Source organism: Takifugu rubripes, chromosome 21, assembly GCF_901000725.2.
Source record: "Takifugu rubripes chromosome 21, fTakRub1.2, whole genome shotgun sequence".
Classification (NCBI taxonomy): domain Eukaryota; kingdom Metazoa; phylum Chordata; class Actinopteri; order Tetraodontiformes; family Tetraodontidae; genus Takifugu; species Takifugu rubripes.
Window position 1 is genome coordinate 19557662 of NC_042305.1, and position 26670 is coordinate 19584331.

Sequence of the window (26670 nt, forward strand, 5' to 3'; positions counted from 1 at the left end):
CACACACACACACCACTCATACAGCACACACACTCACACACACTCTCACTCACACACACATACACACACCACTCATACACTCACTCACTCACACACAAACACACACACACTCTCACACACACACACACAAACACCCACACACACACACACACTCACGCACACACTCACACACACACACACACACACACACTCACACACCACACACCACACACACACACCACACAAACACTCAGCAGCAGTAATATTCCACCACCATGACCCAAACACACTCCGCTCTGCCGTCGACAGTTTGAACAGCTTCATTTCGCCGTCGGCGCCACCCTGAATGAAACGGTTCCGTTCTAGAGCGACGCCACCAAGACGGTTACCTGAGGCAGGTGTAGCGGATCCATGCTGTCGGGTCACCTGTTCTTCACGTTCCGCTCTAGATGGGACGGCGTGCCCTCGCCGTGGGGGCGGAGCGGCACAGCGTTGAGACGGGCGGAGGCCGCAGACCGCTGACGCCGTCACCATGGGGGCGGAGCGGCACAGCGTTGAGACGGGCGGAGGCCGCAGACCGCGGACGCCCTCGCCGTGGGGGCGGAGCGGCACAGCGTTGAGACGGGCGGAGGCCGCAGACCGCGGACGCCCTCGCCGTGGGGGCGGAGCGGCACAGCGATGTCTGCAGAACACCTGCAGACACCTGCAGACCACCTGCATAACACCTGCAGACACCTGCAGACACCTGCAGAACACCTGCAGAACACCTGCAGACACCTGCAGACACCTGCAGAACACCTGCAGACACCTGCAGACACCTGCAGAACACCTGCAGACACCTGCAGAACATTTACAGGTCACCTGCAGAACACCTGCAGACACCTGCAGAACACCTGCAGAACACCTGCAGACACCTGCAGACACCTGCAGGAACCTGCAGACACCTGCAGAACACCTGCAGACCACCTGCAGAACACCTGCAGAACACCTGCAGACATCTGCAGAACATCTGCAGGAACCTGCAGAACATCTGCAGACACCTGCAGACACCTGCAGACACCTGCAGACACATGCAGACACCTGCAGAACACCTGCAGACACCTGCAGACACCTGAAGAACACCTGCAGACACCTGCAGACACATGCAGAACACCTGCAGACACCTGCAGAACACCTGCAGACACCTGCAGAACACCTGCAGAACACCTGCAGACACCTGCAGAACACTTACACAGCTTTTCTGCAGGCTGTGACCACTGGCAGCAGCCTCAGAAGAACCCACTCTGAAGCAGAGTATTTCTTCAGGTCAAACATCTCCAGGTCTTGTCCTGAGGACAGTAACATGAAGCCAAGAGCTGACCACTGAGCAGGGGAGAGACTTTCTGTTGTCAGTCTTCCGGATCTGAGGTTCTGTTGAACCTCCTGGACCAGTGAACTATCGTTCAGCTCGTTCAGACAGTGGAACAGGTTGATGATTCTCTCTGAGGACAGATTCTCTCCAATCTTCTCCTTGATGTAGCCAATGATTTCCTGATTGGGCTCTGAGCTGCCTTCACCGTTAATTAGACCTCGTAGAAGAGCCTGATTGGTCGGCAGAGAAAGACCCAAAAGGAACCGCAGGTGTCCTTTTTCATTTTGCAAGGCCTCGTCCACCGCACACTGGTAAAAAACAGCCTGTTTGATTTTGGTGTTGGACAGTTTAGAGCGTAAATAACGTAATAAGGTTGTTTTTTCTTACAGTATGTTGGTGCCAGACTTGGTGAATTTCAAATGTGCATGAAGAGCAGCGAGAAACTCCTGAACACTCAGATGGACAAAGCAGAACACCTCCTCCTTGAACAGTCCTCGCTCCCTTCTGAACATCTGCGTGAACACTCCTGAGTAGACATCAGCCGACCTGACGGTGATGCCACAGTCTCTTAGATCGGACTCGTAGAAGATCACATTGCCTTTCTGCAGTTGTTCAAATGCCAGCTTTGCCAGAATTGGAATCATCTCACAGCTCTCTGGACTCCATTGTGGAGCTTTCCCGTCTCCTCTCTTGTTTTTCGGTGTGGACTGAACAACCAGGAAGTCGATGTACATCGCTCATCAATAAATAGTATCAGGTCTTCATTTTAGGGAGGGTGTTTGCATCTACCTGAGAACCTCCAGGCTCAACTCTGGATCCTCCTGAACAGCAGAGAGCTGCTTCGTTCCATCATCTCCAGGATGGTTGAAGCTCAGGTCCAGTTCTTTTAGATGGGTTGGGTTGGACCTCAACGCTGAGGCCAGAGAAGAACATCCTTCTGCTGTGATGAGACAGCCCGATAACCTGCATGCAAGCACATCCACCACACACACACACACGCACGCACGCACACACACACACACACACACACACACACGCACGCACGCACGCACACACATTGCTCACTAATTAACAGCTCATTTATGCAAAGTTCTGGGTCGTGTGTCGGGGCCTGGACCTGACTGGGGAGCGAAGCACAGGAACCAGAACCAGACGAAGTCATTTTAAAAGCTGTGGGAGTGAACAGTGGTCGGCTGGTCGGCATTTTTGGTAAAGATATTTCCTCTTGGAAGATAACCAACATTTCAAGCTGCCATTTAGAAAAACTGATGATGCTGATAAGGAGCACTAACCTGAGGATCTCCAGCCGGCAGTTTGGACTCTTCAGACCAACAGAGAGCTCGTTCAGCCCTGAATCCCTCAGCTTATTGTGACTCAGGTCCAGCTCTAGCAGACTAGAGGAGGAGGCGCTGAGGACGGGGGACAGAGCTTCACAACTCCTCTCCCTCAGATTGCAGTGACTCAACCTGAAAAAAGAAAAGAAGAAGAAAGCAGGAAATCCTTCTGGTTCTCTCCTGCACAATCAGGGACGCAGGCTTATTTCTTTAGTTGACCTTTATGAGGACGGAAGGTGCAATGATACGGAATGAAATCAGTTCTTGGAGTAACTACTGCGACTGCCTAAAACGCTGCCAGATGTGATGCGTGTTGCTGAACACCTGCAGACACCTGCAGACACCTGCAGACACCTGCAGACACCTGCAGACACCTGCAGACACCTGCAGAACACCTGCAGACACCTGCAGACACCTGCAGAACACCTGCAGAACACCTGCAGACCACCTGTAGACACCTGTAGACACCTGCAGAACACCTGCAGAACACCTGCAGACACCTGCAGACACCTGCAGAACACCTGCAGACACCTGCAGACACCCGCAGACACCCGCAGACACCTGCAGAACACCTGCAGAACACCTGCAGAACACCTGCAGACACATGCGAACACCTGCAGAACACCTGCAGAACACCTGCAGACACCTGCAGACACCTGCAGAACACCTGCAGACACCTGCAGACACCTGCAGAACACCTGCAGAACACCTGCAGACACCTGCAGAACACCTGCAGAACACCTGCAGAACACCTGTAGACACCTGCAGACACCTGCAGTTCTTTTAGATGGGTTGGGTTGGACCTCAACGCTGAGGCCAGAGAAGAAGATCCTTCTGCTGTGATGAGACAGCCCGATAACCTGCATGCAAGCACATCCACCACACACACACACACACGCACGCACACACACACACACACACACATTGCTCACTAATTAACAGCTCATTTATGCAAAGTTCTGGGTCGTGTGTCGGGGCCTGGACCTGACTGGGGAGCGAAGCACAGGAACCAGAACCAGACTAAGTCATTTTAAAAGCTGTGGGAGTGAACAGTGGTCGGCTGGTCGGCATTTTTGGTAAAGATATTTCCTCTTGGAAGATAACCAACATTTCAAGCTGCCATTTAGAAAAACTGATGATGCTGATAAGGAGCACTAACCTGAGGATCTCCAGCCGGCAGTTTGGACTCTTCAGACCAACAGAGACTGGCAGCAGCCTCAGAAGAACCCACTCTGAAGCAGAGTATTTCTTCAGGTCAAACATCTCCAGGTCTTGTCCTGAGGACAGTAATATGAAGCCAAGAGCTGACCACTGAGCAGAGGAGAGACTTTCTGTTCTCAATCTTCTGGATCTGAGGTTCTGTTGAACCTCCTGGACCAGTGAACTATCGTTCAGCTCGTTCAGACAGTGGAACAGGTTGATGATTCTCTCTGAGGACAGATTCTCTCCAATCTTCTCCTTGATGTAGCCAATGATTTCCTGATTGGGCTCTGAGCTGCCTTCAAGGTTAATTAGACCTCGTAGAAGAGCCTGATTGGTCGGCAGAGAAAGACCCAAAAGGAACCGCAGGAACAGGTCCAGGTGTCCTTTTTCATTTTGCAAGGCCTCGTCCACCGCACACTGGTAAAAATCCTGTTTGATTTTGGTGTTGAACAGTTTAGAGCCTAAATAACGTAATAAGGTTGGTGTTTCTGACAGTATGTTGGTGCCAAACTTGGTGAATGTCAAATGTGCATGAAGAGCAGCGAGAAACTCCTGAACACTCAGATGGACAAAGCAGAACACCTCCTCCTTGGACAGTCCTTGCTCCCTTCTGAACATCTGCGTGAACACTCCTGAGTAGGCATCAGCCGACCTGACGGTGATGCCACAGTCTCTTAGATCGGACTCGTAGAAGATCACATTGCCTTTCTGCAGTTGTTCAAATGCCAGCTTTGCCAGAATTGGAATCATCTCACAGCTCTCTGGACTCCATTGTGGACCTTTCCCGTCTCCTCTCTTGTTTTTCAGTGAGAACTGAACAACCAGGAAGGAGATGTACATCGCTGTGAGAGTCTTGGGCAGCTCTTCTCGCATCTTCAACACATCCTCAAAAACCTTTGCAGTGACCCAGCAGAAGATTGGGATGTTACACATGATATGGAGGCTTCGAGATGCCTTGATGTGAGAGATGATCCTGCACGCCTGCTCCTCCTCCTTGAACTTCCTCCTAAAGTACTCTTCCTTCTGCACGTCAGTAAACCCTCGCACCTCTGTCCTCATGTCCACAAAATCCGGATGGATCTGATTGGCTGCCGCGGGCCTCGTGGTTATCCAGAGTCGAGCGGAGGGGAGAAGACTTCTGTTAATGAGGTTTGTGAGCAGGACCTCCACCGAGCACGGTGCCTTCACATCTATATCCGCCTCCTGGAATTCATTGGTTCTGGTGTCCATTTCTAGTCGGCTCTCATCCAGCCCATCCAAGATAAACAGAAGCTTGAATTTACAACTGTCAAAATTGGCATCTCCTGATGACTGCAGAGCTGTAAAGATGCTGTTAAGAGCCTCTATTTGAATGGCCCTGGACTCTTGGATGCACTTATGAGTGAGTTCAGCCAAGGATAGGCGTGTCCCCCTCAACAGGTTCAGCTGGCGAAAGGTGAACGGCAATATGAGATGCACGTCTTGATTGGCTCGTTGTTCTGCCCAGTCCAACACAAACTTGCGGATTAGAAAGGTTTTGCCAACTCCTGCATTTCCGTTGGTCAGAACAGTTCTTATGGGTTTATCTTTCCCAGCTGGAGGTGTAAACAGGTCACTGGGACTAATGGGTTGTTCTGTGTCTGAAGGGTTCCCAACCATGTCAATCTGAGTGACCTCGTGCTGAGCATTGATGTGTATGTCGCCACCGGTGGTGACGTACAGCTGTGTGTAGACGTCGTCCAGCCGTTGCTCGTCTACCTTCTCATCACAGCCTTCCTGCACACACATAAACCTGCTCCTCAGGTTTGACTGAAGGTTTGATTGATGAGAGCCGATGGGGACGTGTTCACATGTGGGACCTTAAAGCAAAATATACATGCACATGTGTTAGTCGATATATTCAGCAGATATGAATATATTATATATTTATTCCAGAGTGCTTTGAGCTGATGTTTTACAGTTTATCTTCTTCTCAGGTCCAGTTGGGCTTCACATTTCAAAAAGACAAGAACAGCATCACTGGAGTAAAACAATCCCAAAAACTTAAGTAAAGAACTCAGAAGAGCTTTTAAAGCAGGTACGACTGGAATTCTTTCAGACTGACGCTGCAGCAATTTGCTGTTGATGCTGCTGTTGAGATCTGACGCTCAAAGTTTCAGACTGGATCAAGTTTCACTGATTCCAGATCAGGAAAAACAATGAAAGTGGTGGCGGGTCTCAGCAGGTCCGAAGGGTTGATCATGAGTTCTGAACTTGATAGGAGACAAACCTCCATTCCAAGAAAAGACGGTGCAGCTTCATCTGGAAGGATGGGTTAACCCTAACCCTAAGCATGCCTCCTCAGTCAGACCACTTCCTGTGTGTCTTGGTAACAGTTAACTCTAAATTTATGACATTTTCATGACGTTAGTGGTTATGATGGTGCTTGGCTGCAGGTGGTGAAAACATCTCACGGCAGCACTTTGAAGCTCTCATCCATGCCTTTATTACACCTCTATCCATGCCTTTATTACACCTCCATCCATGCCTTTATTACACCTCCATCCATGCCTTTATTACACCTCTATCCATGCCTTTATTACACCTCTATCCATGCCTTAATTACACCTCCATCCATGCCTTTATTACACCTCTATCTATGCCTTTATTACACCTCTATCCATGCCTTAATTACACCTCTATCCATGCCTTTATTACACCTCTATCCATGCCTTTATTACACCTCTATCCATGCCTTTATTACACCTCCATCCATGCCTTTATTACACCTCTGTCCATGCCTTTATTACACCTCTATCCATGCCTTTATTACACCTCCATCCATGCCTTTATTACACCTCTGTCCATGCCTTTATTACACCTCTATCCATGCATTTATTACACCTCTATCCATGCCTTTATTACACCTCCATCCATGCCTTTATTACACCTCTATCCATGCCTTTATTACACCTCTATCCATGCCTTTATTACACCTCTATCCATGCCTTTATTACACCTCTATCCATGCCTTTATTAACCCTCCATCCATGCCTTTATTACCCCTGTATCCATGCCTTTATTACACCTCTATCCATGCCTTTATTACACCTCTATCCATTCCTTTATTACACCTCTATCCATGCCTTTATTACACCTCTATCCATGCCTTTATAACACCTCTATCCATGCCTTTTTTACACCTCTATCCATGCCTTAATTACACCTCCATCCATGCCTTTATTACACCTCTATCCATGCCTTTATAACACCTCTATCATCCCTTTATTACACCTCTATCCATGCCTTTATTACACCTCTATCCATGCCTTTATAACACCTCTATCATGCCTTTATTACACCTCTATCATGCCTTTATTACACCTCTATCCATGCCTTTATTACACCTCCATCCATGCCTTTATAACACCTCTATCCATGCCTTTATTACACCTCTATCAGCTGGATTACTGTAAAGCACCATTAACGTGCCCCGCCCGTCTGTAGTCTCCTGCCCGTTCCCATATTCTCAGCCTCAGGGCGGCTGATCGGCTCCCGGAGGCACCAGAATCTCAGCAGAACCACCTGGAGTGCTGCTCCTAAATCATGAAGCCATCTGCCATCGGACGTTAGACAGCCTCCTTTACTCCACATCTTTAAAAGCCATCTCAAAATGCACCTTGGTCCGGCTATGAGACTTTGATCCTGCTTTTATTGTTTGTGTTGTTTTTTTTTTTCCGTGTTCATTTGTACCTATTTCTATCTGAGCTACTTTATAATTGTAATGATTGCTTTTAAAGTGCTTTATGAATATCATCATTAAACAACTCTGGATGTTTTACCCGACGTGTTTTGAGCTTTCTGTTCTCCGTTCAACACTTTATTCTCAATGTTAAGTGTTATTATTTAATAACGCCCTTACCCTATTGATTACGGTACCTTTATTTTGTTGTATCATACAATGTTTATGTCACCTGTAGGATGTGACGACGTTGCTCCTTGTATGTTCCGGTTAAGAGCACGGGAAGCTGAGTAGTTCCTGTTCCTATAATAAAGATTATACCACCTGGCTAAAGTCACTGAAGGGATTCGCTTGCTTATGCTCCACTACGCATAGACGCTGTGCAGCTGAAGAGAATTAGTTTATCTTGTTAGCATCTTTTATCTTATTAGCATGTGTTATACTATATGTTTTTGTTTATGTTACAGTTAGTTTAGAAGTTAGGAATACTATATAATCTTTAGTAGGAATACACATAAGCAAGTCAGTTGACCCTTCTTTGACATGAATACTGCTTAGACCAGGGGTGGGCAAACATTTTGATTCGTGGGCCACAATGGGTTCTAACATTTGACAAAGGGGCCGGACCAGGAGCAGATGGATGGATGGAGTGCTTTGGTAACCTCACCTCATTGGAGAAAAAATACACATCTTGGGATATGGAGAAAACATGTGCTTTCATTTCAAATGAAAAAGAAGAGAAGCATTACAACAAAATATCTGACTTTGGAATGATTCTTAAAACACTTAAAATCAAATGAATAAAATGTGCCTTTTAAAAAAAAATTAATAACCATTTCTATTTTAAAGCACTAAAAGTTCTGTTATCCTTCAGGATATCACCATCACTCTCCTCCTGACTGTCTTTTTTCTAGTGGGAAAACACCAGAATTGCAGTGAAAATTTAACATTAACAAGGTTTATTCATTTAATTTTTCAAGTTTGGCGGGCCGGATTAAAACGTTTAACGGGCCGCGTGTGGCCCCCGGGCCTTAGTTTGCCCATGCCTGGCTTAGACAGTTGGAGCCAGGCAGACAGGAAATGGTAGGCCCTCATCGTAAAACATGACAGCATAATTTACTGGTGATTGATAAGTTCCTGGACAGGAATAAGACCTCTGACCTGGCCATCTGGGAAGATAATGGAGAAGAAGGACTGCACCAACACCAAATTAGGCAGGAAGAAGAAGATGAAGTCACCCAAGAAGAAGGACTGGATTGGACTGAATTAGCATCAATAATTACATATGTCTTTCTATATAAACTGGGCCAAGGGATAGTTAGGTGGTCAGACTTCATGCCCTGACAATTGACTTTGTTGTTGCTAGGGTTATGAACTGGCCCAGAGCTCTGCAATATTTGTATCTTGAATTGATTCTGTTTGCTAAATACATTTTGAAATTGACATTTGTTGACTTGAAGTCTTCATTTAAAGAACACGCGGATTGGCAGTGACACACGAGAGGTACGGCGATCCAACACAGCAAAACTGACCACCTTGACAGTTTATGGGCCCAGGCTATGTTGGACACAAGGATAGCATTCGGAACTGTCGGAAGAAGTGAACAAGACGGAATAACACGGAGCTTCGGTGGACAACTTGGAGATAAGTGAGTCAAAACTCGAATGAAGTTTTCCCGATATATTACGCTGAAATGGCTAACAGAACCGCAACCCCAGCTCCGCAACTAGTTTTTGATGGCTTAGAAGAAAGATACGACCAATGGGAAACGAGGTTCTTGGGTCACCTGCACATTTTAAAATTAAAAGAGAGCCTTTTGTTATATGGCGGGACAAATGAGGAGCAAGCTGAAGACAGGAGGAAAAATGCTGACCGTTATGCTAAGTTAATCAGGCTAATAGACGATAAGAACCTGTCCATCATAAGACACGAAGCAGCTGATGATGGAGGGAAAGCCCTGAAAATATTGAGGGAACATTACTCCCAAAAAAGCAAACCAAGGATTATTATTCTATACACATCACTGACCAAGTTACAAATGAAAGATGGTGAGAATGTAACTGATTATATAATCAAGCGTTGAGACGGGCGGAGGCCGCAGACCGCGGACGCCGTCACCGTGGGGGCGGAGCGGCACAGCGTTGAGACGGGTGGAGGCTGCAGACCGCGGACGCCGTCACCGTGGGGGCGGAGCGGCACAGCGTTGAGACGGGTGGAGGCTGCAGACCGCGGACGCCGTCGCCGTGGGGGCGGAGCGGCACAGGGTTAGGGTTAGGGGGCGTGGGGGCGGAGCGGCACAGCGTTGAGACGGGTGGAGGCCGCGGACGCCCTCGCCGTGGGGGCGGAGCGGCACAATGTTGAGACGGGTGGAGGCCGCGGACGCCGTCGCCGTGGGGGCGGAGAGGCACAGGGTTAGGGTTAGGGGGCGTGGGGGCGGAGCGGCACAGCGTTGAGACGGGTGGAGGCCGCGGACGCCGTCGCCGTGGGGGCGGAGCGGCACAGTGTTGAGACGGGTGGAGGCCGCGGACGCCCTCGCCGTGGGGGCGGAGCGGCACAGCGTTGAGACGGGTGGAGGCCGCGGACGCCGTCGCCGTGGGGGCGGAGCGGCACAGCGTTGAGACGGGTGGAGGCCGCAGTCCGCGGACGCCATCGCCGTGGGGGCGGAGCGGCACAGCGTTGAGACGGGTGGAGGCTGCAGTCCGCGGACGCCGTCGCCGCGGGGGCGGAGCGGCACAACGTTGAGACAAACATCCCGGACTGCTTTTGTGTCGTCTTTAGTCACGAGTCCGGTGCTGTTCTAGACCTTCACCCCCCCCCCCCCCCCCCCCCAGCATGGCCGTGATCAGCACGACAGTTAAAAACATAAATATTGGAATATCAGAAATGTCCTCTTGACAACATGCAGATGCTGTTTCCTCTTGTATTGTGATTCATCATGAGATTATTTTTTAAGTCGAGGGCGACTCTGAAGATGCTTGTTTTTTAGAATACAGATTTATACTGATGATCACAGTTGTGTTATATGGTGCCTACAACATTTGCTCCACTAGATGGCAGCCTTTCCAGAGCTCTATGATTATTTAGCTGGCTGTGGAATAACATTCTAAACACCCCATAGTTCACGCTTGGACAATTCAAGACCCTTAAAAATGTATCTGAGTGAGAATTGACATTGCTTTTCTTATGTTGGATGTTAATTTTGTCTCTTGTCCGTTCTAAGCTCTCGGTCTCCTCTTGGGATCTATGTTACTGTTTACATCTGTGAGTTCTCATGGTGATCATGAAGGATGAGGCCAACTTGGCTGAGTCGCTTTGGAAAAAGAGGTTTAATCTCACCAGGAAAATTAAAAATAAAGGACAAAGGTGTAGAAAAACAGCCAGTTTTCCTAGGATCACGTTGCTCTCTCCTGACAACCTGTGGAATCAGCAATAGGAAAGATGAGGTTGGTTGGACAGACGGGACCTTCATGATGAACATCCAGCAGGTCTAGAACTCATATTCAGGCCGTGAGCTCAACCCTCGTGTTTCTTCAGACGGAAGCTTCTCCTGCGGTCGAACACAAATGCACCGAGGACCCAGACCATGAACTAAAGCCGGGGAACAGCGGTTCAGTGAATGTGGTTTTGAAGGTATGGAGGTGGACCAGGGTGTCGGTGGTGATTCTGTAGAAGGTCACAGTGCCAGCGGGGTAGTTCACATAGACGGCGACTCTCCGAGGATCAGTGGATGATAAGGGGGGGAGGTCTACACTTATGTTATCGTGGAGGACAAAGTAACCGCTGTCAGTACACTCAAGGCTCCAAGAATGCTGATTCCTTCCAAACCAGCTTTGGGGACTGCTTCCATGTCTCTGGATCTTTTTGTATGCTACAGAAATCCAAACCCGTCCTGTCCACTCCACCTCCCAGTAACAGCGACCAGTTAGGCTGTTGCTACACAGCAGCTGGAGACAGTCCTGAAACCTCTCTGGATGGTCTGGATATGGTTGGTCCTCGGCCACTGTCCTCATCACCCTGTTGTTGGACACTTGGATTAACCTGTGGACGGTGTTGGTGTCCACGCTGAGCTCACAGTGATCTAAAGGGAGAGAGGAGGAACCAGGAACCAGCTCATGAAACACAACTGAGTCCACTAACTGCTGCTTTTTTCAGAGCGTGACGTGCTGACGCATCAAGTTGATCACTTACACTTCTTCACACCACTCTTAAGTCTCTCTTTCCCACAATGGTCCAGTCTGGATTGGGAGAAGACACAGAGGAAATGAAATCCAAGGCTGGACAGAGGTTCAACAGATACCACCTCAACCTTGAGCTCTACACTGTTCCTCCCTGACTTTGGGTCTGCCTGAACCGGTTTGCTCTTGATTCGGTTTGTGAACCTCAGAGCTAGATTTGTGACATCTCTCCATATGCCAACGTCATGGAGGAGAACTTTGCCTATTTCTCTCTAAGGATTCCCTCACAGGCAGTGGCTGCAGCCAGATGGTTGTGCTGGCATCACCTGATCTTTTTGTATCTCTGACGTGACCCTTTTATTCTCCCTTATGTGGGTTCTCGTACCCTGAAGGTCCAGAAAGCATCACATCTCTCTGCTCAGAGGTGGTTCAGATCTCACAATGTGCTGCTTGAACCACCGAACGTCTGGAAGGTCTCCATGCTCATCAATAAATAGTATCAGGTCTTCATTTTAGGGAGGGTGTTTGCATCTACCTGAGAACCTCCAGGCTCAACTCTGGATCCTCCAGAACAGCAGAGAGCTGCTTCGTTCCATCATCTCCAGGATGGTTGAAGCTCAGGTCCAGTTCTTTTAGATGGGTTGGGTTGGACCTCAACGCTGAGGCCAGAGAAGAACATCCTTCTGCTGTGATGAGACAGCCCGATACCCTGCATGCAAGCACATCCACCACACACACACACACACACACACACACACACACACATCCACCACACACACACACACACACACACACGCACACACACACGCACACATCCACCACACACACACACACACACACACACAATCCTCACTAATTAACAGCTCATTTATGCAAAGTTCTGGGTCGTGTGTCGGGGCCTGGACCTGACTGGGGAGCGAAGCACAGGAACCAGAACCAGACTAAGTCATTTTAAAAGCTGTGGGAGTGAACAGTGGTCGGCTGGTCGGCATTTTTGGTAAAGATATTTCCTCTTTTTGGAAGATAACCAACATTTCAAGCTGCCATTTAGAAAAACTGATGATGCTGATAAGGAGCACTAACCTGAGGATCTCCAGCCGGCAGTTTGGACTCTTCAGACCAACAGAGAGCTTGTTCAGCCCTGAATCCCTCAGGTCATTGTTACTCAGGTCCAGCTCTAGCAGACTAGAGGAGGAGGCGCTGAGGACGGGGGACAGAGCTTCACAACTCCTCCCCCTCAGATTGCAGTGACTCAACCTGAAAAAAGAAAAGAAGAAGAAAGCAGGAAATCCTTCTGGTTCTCTCCTGCACAATCAGGGACGCAGGCTTATTTCTTTAGTTGACCTTTATGAGGACGGAAGGTGCAATGATACGGAATGAAATCAGTTCTTGGAGTAACTACTGCGACTGCCTAAAACGCTGCCAGATGTGATGCGTGTTGCTGAACACCTGTAGACACCTGCAGAACACCTACAGAACACCTGCAGACACCTGCAGACACCTGCAGAACACCTGCAGAACACCTGCAGACACCTGCTGAACACCTGCAGACACCTGCAGACACCTGCAGAACACCTGCAGACACCTGCAGACACCTGCAGACACCTGCAGACACCTGCCGACACCTGTAGACACCTGCAGAACACCTGCAGACACCTGCAGACACCTGCAAACCACCAGCAGAACACCTGCAGACACCTGCAGAACACCTGCAGAACACCTGCAGAACACCTGTAGACACCTGCAGACACCTGCAAACCACCAGCAGAACACCTGCAGACACCTGCAGAACACCTGCAGAACACCTGCAGAACACCTGTAGACACCTGCGGAACATTTACAGGTCACCTGCAGAACACCTGCAGACACCTGCAGAACAGCTGCAGACACCTGCAGAACACCTGCAGACACCTACAGACACCTGCAGAACACCTGCAGACACCTGCAGAACACCTACAGACACCTGCAGAACACCTGCAGACACCTGCAGAACACCTGCAGAACACCTGCAGACACCTGCAGACACCTGTAGACACCTGCAGAACACCTGCAGACACCTGCAGAACAGCTGCAGACACCTGCAGAACAGCTGCAGACACCTGCAGAACACCTGCAGAACACCTGCAGAACACCTGCAGACACCTACAGACACCTGCAGAACACCTGTAGACATCTGCAGACACCTGTAGACACCTGCAGAACACCTGCAGACACCTGCAGAACACCTGCAGACACCTGCAGACACCTATAGACACCTGCAGAACACCTGCAGACAACCTGCAGAACACCTGTAGAACACCTGCGGAACACCTGCAGACACCTGCAGAACACCTGCAGAACACCTGCAGACACCTGCAGACACATGCAGACACCTGCAGAACACCTGCAGACACCTGTAGACACCTGCAGAACACCTGCAGACACCTGCAGAACACCTGCAGAACACCTGCAGACACCTACAGACACCTGCAGAACACCTGTAGACATCTGCAGACACCTGTAGACACCTGCAGAACACCTGCAGACACCTGCAGAACACCTGCAGACACCTGCAGACACCTATAGACACCTGCAGAACACCTGCAGACAACCTGCAGAACACCTGTAGAACACCTGCGGAACACCTGCAGACACCTGCAGAACACCTGCAGAACACCTGCAGACACCTGCAGACACATGCAGACACCTGCAGAACACCTGCAGACACCTGTAGACACCTGCAGACACCTGCAGAACACCTGCAGAACACCTGCAGACACCTGCAGACACATGCAGACACCTGCAGAACACCTGCAGACACCTGTAGACACCTGCAGACACCTGCAGAACACCTGCAGAACACCTGCAGAACACCTGCAGACACATGCAGACACCTGCAGAACACCTGCAGACACCTGTAGACACCCGCAGACACCTACAGACACATGCAGACACCTGCAGACACCTGCAGACACCTGCAGAACACCTGCAGACACCTGCAGACACCTGCAGAACACCTGCAGACACCTGCAGACACCTGCAGAACACCTGCAGAACACCTGCAGACACATGCAGACACATGCAGACACCTGCAGACACATGCAGACACCTGCAGACACCTGCAGACACCTGTAGACACCTGCAGAACACCTGCAGAACACCTGCAGATACCTGCAGACACCTGCAGACACCTGCAGAACACCTGCAGACACCTGCAGACACATGCGGAACACCTGCAGACACCTGCAGAACACCTGCAGAACACCTGCAGACACCTGCAGAACACCTGCAGACACCTGCAGACACCTGCAGAACACCTGCAGAACACCTGCAGACACATGCAGAACACCTGCAGAACACCTGCAGAACACCTGCAGAACACCTGCAGACACCTACAGACACCTGCAGACACCTGTAGACACCTGCAGACACCTGCAGACACCTGCAGACACCTGCAGAACACTTACACGGCTTTTCTGCAGGCTGTGACCACTGGCAGCAGCCTCAGAAGAACCCACGCTGAAGCAGAGTATTTCTTCAGGTCAAACATCTCCAGGTCTTGTCCTGAGGACAGTAATATGAAGCCAAGAGCTGACCACTGAGCAGAGGAGAGACTTTCTGTTGTCAATCTTCTGGATCTGAGGTTCTGTTGAACCTCCTGGACCAGTGAACTATCGTTCAGCTCGTTCAGACAGTGGAACAGGTTGATGATTCTCTCTGAGGACAGATTCTCTCCAATCTTCTCCTTGATGTAGCCAATGATTTCCTGATTGGGCTCTGAGCTGCCTTCAAGGTTAATTAGACCTCGTAGAAGAGCCTGATTGGTCGGCAGAGAAAGACCCAAAAGGAACCGCAGGAACAGGTCCAGGTGTCCTTTTTCACTTTGCAAGGCCTCGTCCACCGCACACTGGTAAAAATCAGCCTGTTTGATTTTGGAGTTGGGCAGTTTAGAGCCTAAATAACGTAATGAGGTTGGTGTTTCTGACAGTATGTTGGTGCCAAACTTGGTGAATGTCAAATGTGCATGAAGAGCAGCGAGAAACTCCTGAACACTCAGATGGACAAAGCAGAACACCTCCTCCTTGAACAGTCCTTGCTGCCTTCTGAACATCTGCGTGAACACTCCTGAGAAGGCATCAGCCTCCCTGACGGTGATGCCACAGTCTCTTAGATCGGACTCGTAGAAGATCACATTGCCTTTCTGCAGTTGTTCAAATGCCAGCTTTGCCAGAATTGGAATCATCTCACAGCTCTCTGGACTCCATTGTGGACCTTTCCCGTCTCCTCTCTTGTTTTTCAGTGAGAACTGAACAACCAGGAAGGAGATGTACATCGCTGTGAGAGTCTTGGGCAGCTCTTCTCGCATCTTCAACACATCCTCAAAAACCTTTGCAGTGACCCAGCAGAAGATTGGGATGTGACACATGATATGGAGGCTTCGAGATGCCTTGATGTGAGAGATGATTCTGCACCCCTGCTCCTCCTCCTTGAACTTCCTCCTAAAGTACTCTTCCTTCTGCACGTCAGTAAACCCTCGCACCTCTGTCCTCATGTCCACAAAATCCGGATGGATCTGATTGGCTGCCGCGGGCCTCGTGGTTATCCAGAGTCGAGCGGAGGGGAGAAGACTTCTGTTAATGAGGTTTGTGAGCAGGACCTCCACCGAGCACGGTGCCTTCACATCTATATCCGCCTCCTGGAATTCATTGGTTCTGGTGTCCATTTCTAGTCGGCTCTCATCCAGCCCATCCAAGATAAACAGAAGCTTGAATTTACAACTGTCAAATTTGGCGTCTCCTGATGACTGCAGAGCTGTAAAGATGCTGTTAAGAGCCTCTATTTTAATGGCCCTGGACTCTTGGATGCACTTATGAGTGAGTTCAGCCAAGGATAGGCGTGTCCCCCTCAACAGGTTCAGCTGGCGAAAGGTGAACGGCAATATGAGATGCACGTCTTGATTGGCTCGTTGTTCTGCCCAGTCCAACACAAACTTGCGGATTAGAAAGGTTTTGCCAACTCCTGCATTTCCGCTGGTCAGAACAGTTCTTATGGGTTTATCTTTCCCAGCTGGAGGTGTAAACAGGTCACTGGGACTAATGGGTTGTTCTGTGTCTGAAGGGTTCCCAACCATGTCAATCTGAGTGACCTCGTGCTGAGCATTGATGTGTATGTCGCCACCGGTGGTGACGTACAGCTGTGTGTAGACGTCGTCCAGTCGTTGCTCGTCTACCTTCTCATCACAGCCTTCCTGCACACACATAAACCTGCTCCTCAGGTTTGACTGAAGGTTTGATTGATAAGAGCCGATGGGGACGTGTTCACATGTGGGACCTTAAAGCAAAATATACATGCACATGTGTTAGTCGATATATTCAGCAGATATGAATATATTATATATTTATTCCAGAGTGCTTTGAGCTGATGTTTTACAGTTTATCTTCTTCTCAGGTCCAGTTGGGCTTCACATTTCAAAAAGACAAGAACAGCATCACTGGAGTAAAACAATCCCAAAAACTTAAGTAAAGAACTCAGAAGAGCTTTTAAAGCAGGTACGACTGGAATTCTTTCAGACTGACGCTGCAGCAATTTGCTGTTGATGCTGCTGTTGAGATCTGACGCTCAAAGTTTCAGACTGGATCAAGTTTCACTGATTCCAGATCAGGAAAAACAATGAAAGTGGTGGCGGGTCTCAGCAGGTCCGAAGGGTTGATCATGAGTTCTGAACTTGATAGGACACAAACCTCCATTCCAAGAAAAGGCGGTGCAGCTTCATCTGGAAGGATGGGTTAACCCTAACCCTAAGCATGCCTCCTCAGTCAGACCACTTCCTGTGTGTCTTGGTAACAGTTAACTCTAAATTTATGACATTTTAATGACGTTAGTCGTTATGATGGTCACTCTATCCATGCCTTTATTACACCTCTATCCATGCCTTTATTACACCTCTATCCATGCCTTTATTACACCTCTATCCATGCCTTTATTACACCTCTATCCATGCCTTTATTACACCTCCGTCCATGCCTTTATCACACCTCCGTCCATGCCTTAATCACACCTCCGTCCATGCCTTTATCACACCTCCGTCCATGCCTTTATCACACCTCCGTCCATGCCTTTATCACACCTCCGTCCATGCCTTTATCACACCTCCGTCCATGCCTTTATCACACCTCCGTCCATGCCTTTATTACACCTCCGTCCATGCCTTTATTACACCTCTGTCCATGCCTTTATTACACCTCCGTCCATGCCTTTATTACACCTCTGTCCATGCCTTTATTACACCTCTATCCATGCCTTCATCACACCTCTATCCATGCCCTTATCACACCTCTATCCATGCCTTTATCACACCTCTATCCATGCCTTTCTTACACCTCTATCCATGCCTTTATTACACCTCTGTCCATGCCTTTATTACACCTCTATCCATGCCTTCATCACACCTCTATCCATGCCTTTATTACACCTCTATCCATGCCCTTATCACACCTCTATCCATGCCTTCATCACACCTCTATCCATGCCTTTATCACACCTCTATCCATGCCTTCATCACACCTCTATCCATGCCTTTATTACACCTCTATCCATGCCTTTATTACACCTCTATCCATGCCTTCATTACACCTCTATCCATGCCTTTATCACACCTCTATCCATGCCTTTATCACACCTCTATCCATGCCTTTATTACACCTCTATCCATGCCTTTTTTACACCTCTATCCATGCCTTTATTACAGCATGGCCCGTCTGTCCTCTCCTGCCCGTTCCCATATTCTCCTATATAAATGCACATATTGCCGGTCTTGGTTTTCTCTGGTCTTGCTGATCCTGGATTCGCTCCATCAGGACCCGGAGGATGAAGGTGGGCCACATCTCTGATGAGGACGTCTGAAGATGCACCTGGACCTGCTATATTACTGTTAATGCTGATGTGCTCTGTGCACGTGGCCTCTGCTGCACGTCTGCCCGTCCCAGGGAGACGGATCCCTCAGCTGTGGATCTCCTCCAGGTTTCTCCAGGTTTTTCCTGACCTGCTTTGAGGGCCTGAGGACGGAGGAGGTCACACCTGTGCAGCCTGTAAAGTCCTCTGATGCAGCAATCTTGTGATTTTGGGCCTCAGGGCGGCTGATCGGCTCCCGGAGGCACCAGAATCTCAGCAGAACCACCTGGAGTGCTGCTCCTAAATCATGAAGCCATCTGCCATCGGACGTTAGACAGCCTCCTTTACTCCACATCTTTAAAAGCCATCTCAAAATGCACCTTTTTCCGGCTATGAGACTTTGATCCTGCTTTTATTGTTTGTGTTGTTTTTTTTCCCGTGTTCATTTGTACCTATTTTTATCTGAGCTACTTTATAATTGTAATGATTGCTTTTAAAGTGCTTTATGAATATCATCATTAAACAACTCTGGATGTTTTACCCGACGTGTTTTGAGCTTTCTGTTCTCCGTTCAACACTTTATTCTCAATGTTAAGTGTTATTATTTGATAACGCCCTTACCCTATTGATTACGGTACCTTTATTTTGTTGTCATACAATGTTTATGTCACCTGTAGGATGTGACGACGTTGCTCCTTGTATGTTCCGGTTAAGAGCGCGGGAAGCTGAGTAGTTCCTGTTCCTATAATAAAGATTATACCACCTGGCTAAAGTCACTGAAGGGATTCGCTTGCTTATGCTCCACTACGCATAGACGCTGTGCAGCAAAACTGACCACCTTGACAGTTTATGGGCCCAGGCTATGTTGGACACAAGGATAGCATTCGGAACTGTCGGAAGAAGTGAACAAGACGGAATAACACGGAGCTTCGGTGGACAACTTGGAGATAAGTGAGTCAAAACTCGAATGAAGTTTTCCCGATATATTACGCTGAAATGGCTAACAGAACCGCAACCCCAGCTCCGCAACTAGTTTTTGATGGCTTAGAAGAAAGATACGACCAATGGGAAACGAGGTTCTTGGGTCACCTGCACATTTTAAAATTAAAAGAGACCCTTTTGACAACGTTATATGGCGGGACAAATGAGGAGCAAGCTGAAGACAGGAGGAAAAATGCTGACCGTTATGCTGAGTTAATCAGGCTAATAGACGATAAAAACCTGTCCATCATAAGACACGAAGCAGCTGATGATGGAGGGAAAGCCCTGAAAATATTGAGGGAACATTACTCCCAAAAAAGCAAACCAAGGATTATTATTCTATACACATCACTGACCAAGTTACAAATGAAAGATGGTGAGAATGTAACTGATTATATAATCAAAGCTGAAAATATAATAATGGCTTTGAAAGATGCAGGTGAAGTCTTGAGTGATGGACTGAATTGTAGCCATGGTACTTAATGGACTACCTGATTCATTTAAACCCCTCGCAGTCCATGTAACACAGAACGAGGAGAATGTTACATTTGCTGACTTTAAGAGAAGACTACGAGTTTATGAAGAGAGTGAGAAAATGAATAAGGCAGAGTCTACAGATAATGTGATGAAGACACATGTGAAAGAAGGAAAAGGACCCCCCAAGGCACACACCAGCAACAAAAAGGACGAAGATGCCAATGTAAAGTGCTACAGGTGTGGAATAAAAGGCCACAAGGCAAGGAAGTGCAATAGATACGTGTGGTGTGGCTACTGTAAGAGTAACACACACCAACAATCCTTGTGCAAGAAAAAGGGGGACAAGACGGTGCCAGGAAGTTCGTAGAGGAACAAGACAATGACAAAGAAGACTTTTTCTTCACGGCTCAAGACAAAAAGGATGAAAGACCACCAGCCTGTGTGAAGATAAAGGGCATCATGGTGGATGGGGGTGCGACATCCCACATCGTTAATGACATTAGGAAGTTTGAGAGCTTCAATGACACTTTCCAACCTGACTCACACTCAGTGGAGTTAGTCGACGGAACAAAGTTCAGAGGAATAGCACAAAGAAGAGGAACGGCGACAATCTGCCTACTTGACAACGCTGGACAACAGCACAGAGCACATCTAAGAGAGGATTTATACACCCCTACATACCCGCATGACATCTTTTCTGTGGCAAGGACCACAAATGGAGCAGCGACAATCACCTTCCAAAAGGGGGACAGCCGAATGGTCACCAGGAACGGTAACAGATTTGACATCCACCAGAGTGGTAACTTGTATTACTTGTCATCAAAAGAAGACAATGTCGACCAATGTAAAGCATGTCATGATGCTCAAACCTGGCATGAAATACTAGGTCATTGTAATTACGATGACGACAAAAGTTATAAGGTCTTGTGAAAGGGATGGCGATGAAGGGAAGTGTAGTCAGACAGACACAATTATGTGAAGTGTGCACAAAGGGAAAATTCACCCAGACAAGAAACAAAGAACCTAGAACAAAGGACAAGAAACCCTTAGAGTTAGTTTACACTGATCTAGCAGGTCCCATGCAAACACCTAGCATAGGGGGCTACAGATATGCCCAATCTTTTACAGATGATTATTCAGGTACCATGATGATATATTTTCTAAAAGCTAAAAGTGATGCAGTGCAAGCAACGGAGTGTTTCTTGGCAGATGTAGCTCCATATGGAGAGGTCCGATGTATTCGATCTGATAATGGCACAGAATACACAAGTAAAGACTTCCAGACACTATTAATTAAGAATAGAATCAGACATGAAACGTCTGCACCCTATTCACCCCATCGAAATGGTACAGCAGAAAGAGGCTGACGCACCCTATATGAAATGGGCAGGTGCCTACTGTTAGAAAGTAACTGACCAAATACACTTTGGAACTATGCTGTACAGACAGCTGCTTATGTTAGAAACAAATGCTACAGTAGGCGAACAAAGAAAATGCCATACCAGCTATTTACAGGAAAAGAACCAAACATAGCTAAAATGCAAAAATTTGGATCACTATGCTATGCCTACAAACACTTAGACAAAGGGAAATTAGACTCTAAGTGTGAGCAGGGTATTTTTGTGGGCTATGATAAAAACAGCCCAGCGTACTTGGTGTATTATCCAGAGAAAGAAAAGGTTCAGAAACACAGATTGGTGAAGTTCACAACCAAGACTGGAACGGAAAAAAGAAACACAGAATTGTGAGTCATACATTAGGTATAGTGATTGGGAGCTGCACCCCAAGGTCAATGATAAAAGGGAAATTTATGTTGATGACAAGGACAAAAATGGATTATGTCAATATATACCAAATGATGGTGCTGAGCCCTTACCTGAACAGACTGAGAGCACACAGCCAGGTACAACCATTGAGACTGTACAAAGAAGAAACCCACCATCATACAATGTTTATGTCACCTGTAGAACGTGACGTTGTTGCTCCTTATATGTTCTGGTTAAGAGCGCGGGAAGCTGAGTAGTTCCTGTTCCTATAATAAAGATTATACCACCTGGCTAAAGTCAATGAAGGGATTCACTTGCTTATTCTCCACTACGCATAGATGCTGTGCAGCAAAACTGACCTCAGCAACACTGATAACCAACTAGAGAAACAGTTTAACCTTTAACCTCAAGATTCAAGATTCAGAGTACTTTATTGATCCCTTTAGGGGGGGTCCATCAGGGAAATTAGCATCTCCAAAGAAACGTACAGCACTGTACAAAATTTCCCACCACCATTACACCCCATCAAACCTATTAAAGATAATAAAAATGTAATAAAATAAGAAATAAAATAGAATAAATTAAAAATAGAATATGAATATAAATATAAAACTATAAAAATGTAATAGTGGCGTCTCCTTCGCCTCAGGTCTCGGTGCCCAGCCATGTCTCAGCTTGCCTCAGCTTGTTTATGTGTGTGGGTGTGTGTGTAAGAGTGTTGTATGCATGTGTGTGTCTGTCCTTTTCTTAATTCTGTTGTTCTCTTTGCTGTTTTTATCCTTTGTGAGGCACTTTGTGCTACCTAGCCTATGAAAAGTGCCATATAAATAAAGATTGATATTGATATTGATATTGAATAAAATAAGAAATAAAATAGAATAAATTAAAAATAGAATATGAATATAAATATAAAACTATAAAAATGTTCCAGTTCTCCTGTTGGCCCTCCTCCCCCCCTGTGAGGAGTTGAACAGCCTGATGGCTCGGGGGATGAATGAGTTCCCCAGTCTGTTGGTCCTGAACTCGCCTGCATTAAAGGCTTTAGAACAGAAACTGAAACAAGCGTCACTGACCTGTTGGATCTGAACTGACAGCTGAAAGATTTTGCAGAATGTCGTTCCGAGGTATCTTCTCTAAAATCTTCTTGGTGACTTCCACGGCTCCTTGATCTTTGTTAGCCTTCACCATCAAATCCACAACGACCGTCCTCTCTCTGGTCTGTAGTCGGTAGTTTTTAATCGGGTTGAAGCCTCCCATGATTCCAGGATCTTTCAGGTAAAATTTGAATTTAGCGAATTCTTCCTCAGTTAAATCCTCCAGAACCTTCAGCAGGATCTCTCGGGCCATTGTAGCGTCCTGCTGGCAGTAGACCTGCAATCAAGTGAGTGAAGGAACAATTCAGGAGTGAACTACACACCTTCTCTTTAGAGCAGGAGTGCCCATTACGTCGATCGGGATCTACCGGTCGATCGGGATCTACCGGTCGATCGGGATCTACCAGTCGGTCGATCGCGGCGTGACATTTAAAAATATCAGTGTGAAACCAGTCTCACTGACGTCAGTGAGACTGGTTTCACCTGCGAGCTGGGAGGAGCCAGAGGGCATAAAAGGGGCGGTTCTCCTTAGTCTCTCTCTGGGCTGGGCTGCTGCCACCATACGTCATGGCCATCTCATCATTTTAGTTTGGGTTTGAATCTTTATTTTCAGCACTTTCGGTTTCTTAATAAACATATCCAGATAATTTGATATTTCTGTGTGCTGATTCCCTCCTTTTGTTACAACTTTGAGCCAAGTCGTAACAATCAGCCTATCATGAAAAAGTGTGAGCCCCCTGATTTAGAGTCTCCGTCCCCAAACACCATCGTACAGGAGATGGTTTAAAGGTTGAATGAGTCATTAACGATGGTCCAAAGTTGGTTGTCAGTAACGGGACAGGAAATCAGACAGAGAGAGGAGCAACGATAGTTGTGGGGGAGCAGATCACAGAAAGCTGTTTTGATCATTTTCTGGATGAACCTACATCAACCTTCTCTCTCAAAGCTGCTTTAGTCACATGGGGCCCAAACGCACCTCCCAAATGTGAGACCCCTTCACTCTGAACTCTTTATTTTGAAATGGCAACTAACTTGAATTGGTTTAGTTGGCTGATGGAACTGCTCCAAAGTGACATTTGACAGGCCAACGACCGGGACTGGGACAGCCCATAATACCCATATTAGTAACGTGGACCAACGAAAGGGGACAAAAGCCAAAGTTTCAGAATCAGCCTAAAGAAACATATGACAGAAGACATCAAAGACTTTAGGAACAAAGGCAGCGCATGTGCCATCGAGCTGCATCTTTCCAGGGTCGTGATTAGTAGCAGGTTCTGATACAGTAGCACAGATCATCAAAGAACACGAGCACGTTGTCCAGAATCAAAGAAAAGAACAAAGCTGCATGAAACAGTTGTGATCAGGGCGACTCAAGTAGTTCTGAGGGATCTGGAGACAAGGCGGCATTGTTGCCACGTTTGATGACAAACCAGCCAGATCACTCTTACGCCACACGGCCCAGATGTGGCCGTTCTCCAAGGAATGACAACCAGCAACAACCATCCGTCTGCAACAAAGCAGCCTTGTGTTGTCATGGACAGTACCGGAATTTCTTAATAAATACCGTCGGTTGTGTTTTTTCTCAGTGTCACTTTGTTGGGGGACAGAAAATGTCTGAAAGGAACGAACAGAAACATCAATTTGATGTCTGTGTAAATTCTCAGTCATCCAGGTCATTGTATCCAAGGTAGTTTTCTCTGTCAACTGGACTGGGTTTCTTCTCTTGAAGACGTTTCGCCTTCTATCCAGAAGGCTTGAACTGAAGAAGCCTTCTGGATAGAAGGCGAAACGTCTTCAAGAGAAGAAACCCAGTCCAGTTGACAGAGAAAACTACCTTGGATCAATTTGATATTGATGTTAGAATGGACAGCACACACACGCACACACACGCACACACACGCACACACACACACACACACGCACACACACGCACACACACACACACACACCCACACACACCACTCATACAGCACACACACTAACACACACACACACACACACACCCACACACACCACTCATACAGCACACACACTAACACACACACACACCCACACACACACACACACACTCACTCACTCACACTCACTCACACACACACAGACACCACACACACACACACACTCACTCACTCACACACTCACACACACACAGACACCACACACTCACACACACACAGACACCACACACACACACACACACAGACACACACACACTCACTCACACACACACTCACTCACACACACACACACAGACACACACACACTCACAAACACACTCACACACACACACAGACACACACACACTCAAACACTCACACTCACTCACACACTCACACACACACTCACTCACACACTCACACACTCACTCACACACTCACAAACTCACTCACTCACACACACACACACCACTCAAACACTCACACTCACTCACACACTCACAAACTCACTCACACACCACTCACACACACACACACACACAGACACCACACACACACCACTCACACACACACACACACACACTCACTCACTCACTCACACACACACACACTAGGATATCGCCGTCGGCGCCACCCTGAATGAAACGGTTCCGTTCTAGAGCGACGCCACCAAGACGGTTACCTGAGGCAGGTGTAGCGGGTCCATGCTGTCGGGTCACCTGTTCTTCAGCCCCATCAAGGCTGTGGAGGACACAGTGGTGACACTGGTCACATCACCAGGTGTCTCACACAGGAACTCTTCAAAGCCCTCACAGATGTTCACGCTCCGCTCTAGACGGGACGGCGTGCCCTCACCATGGGGGCGGAGCGGCACAGCGTTGAGACGGGTGGAGGCCGCAGACCGCGGACGCCCTCGCCGTGGGGGCGGAGCGGCACGGCGTTGAGACGGGCGGAGGCCGCCGACCGCGGACGCCCTCGCCGTGGGGGCGGAGCGGCACGGCGTTGAGACGGGCGGAGGCCGCAGACCGCGGACGCCCTCGCCGTGGGGGCGGAGCGGCACAGCGTTGAGACGGGCGGAGGCCGCAGACCGCGGACGCCCTCGCCTTGGGGGCGGAGCGGCACGGCGTTGAGACGGGCGGAGGCCGCCGACCGCGGACGCCCTCGCCTTGGGGGCGGAGCTGCACGGTGTTGAGACGGGTGGAGGCTGCCGACCGTGGACGCCCTCGCCGTGGGGGCGGAGCGGCACGGCGTTGAGACGGTGTTGAGACGGACGCAGACCGTGGACGCCCTCACCGTGGGGGCGGAGCGGCACAGCCGTGCGCTACAGTGCACACTCGTGCAGCCATGTTCTATTGTGGGGGCACGACCTGATTCTTCTATTGATTCTCCTAACAGGAGCAGCCGTTGATCAATAGTCTAAATATCAATGGCCTGTTTCAGCCTGTGAAGCTGTTAATGATGCTGTGAGAGGAAGGAAGGCCTCACTGATGCATTTAGTTCTAACTATATATTCAGCCGTATATGTAGAATACTTCATCTTTACTGCACCAGAGCTACGATGGCTGAACATCTCAGACGTATCCATATATCCAAGATGGCGCCCAGAGCGGTCGCCTTGGCGTCTCGCTGCGTTCTTGTTTGTCTATTTTTGTTTGTTAATTGTGTGTCTGCCTGCTCTTACACCCATGAAGAGCTATTAAACATCAGAACTCTCACCCCCACGGACTTACTTCCAGTTTTCTGGCTCCTGCAGCCGACCTGGTTCACTTTTTGGCCCAAAAGGTGAGACGGCGGAGGAGAGGA

The 26670-nt window shown here is 48.3% G+C and overlaps 1 protein-coding gene and 1 long non-coding RNA gene across 2 annotated transcripts; both read right to left on the minus strand.

Annotated features, from left to right (window-relative positions):
- Positions 1-177: 177 nt before the first annotated feature.
- Positions 178-26439, minus strand: LOC115247484 (uncharacterized). Its single transcript, XR_003886551.1, has 3 exons — positions 26161-26439; positions 25587-25970; positions 178-405 (listed from the first exon to the last, which is right to left on the minus strand). It is a non-coding gene; the product is annotated as an uncharacterized lncRNA (long non-coding RNA).
- On the minus strand, positions 10543-23261 carry LOC105419249 (NACHT, LRR and PYD domains-containing protein 3-like). Its single transcript, XM_029829264.1, has 7 exons — positions 22910-23261; positions 21947-21988; positions 15189-17052; positions 12826-12999; positions 12278-12451; positions 11756-11802; positions 10543-11645 (listed from the first exon to the last, which is right to left on the minus strand). Exons 1-7 carry the CDS (start codon positions 23181-23183, stop codon positions 11098-11100), a joined length of 3123 nt encoding a protein of 1040 aa, XP_029685124.1. The 5' UTR covers positions 23184-23261; the 3' UTR covers positions 10543-11097.
- Positions 26440-26670: the final 231 nt, after the last annotated feature.

Bases quoted from the DNA above. Each gene is read 5' to 3' on its own strand.
- LOC105419249 (XM_029829264.1), bottom strand. From the start codon at position 23,183: ATGGCCCGAGAGATCCTGCTGAAGGTTCTGGAGGATTTAACTGAGGAA. The intron at 21,989-22,909 runs GTCAGTGACGCT...TTCTTTGTACAG, and splicing joins TGTCAGTTCAGATCCAACAG to TCTCAATGGTTGTACCTGGC. The intron at 17,053-21,946 runs GTAAGGGCTCAG...TTTTGCTTTAAG, and splicing joins TGTGCTCTCAGTCTGTTCAG to GTCCCACATGTGAACACGTC.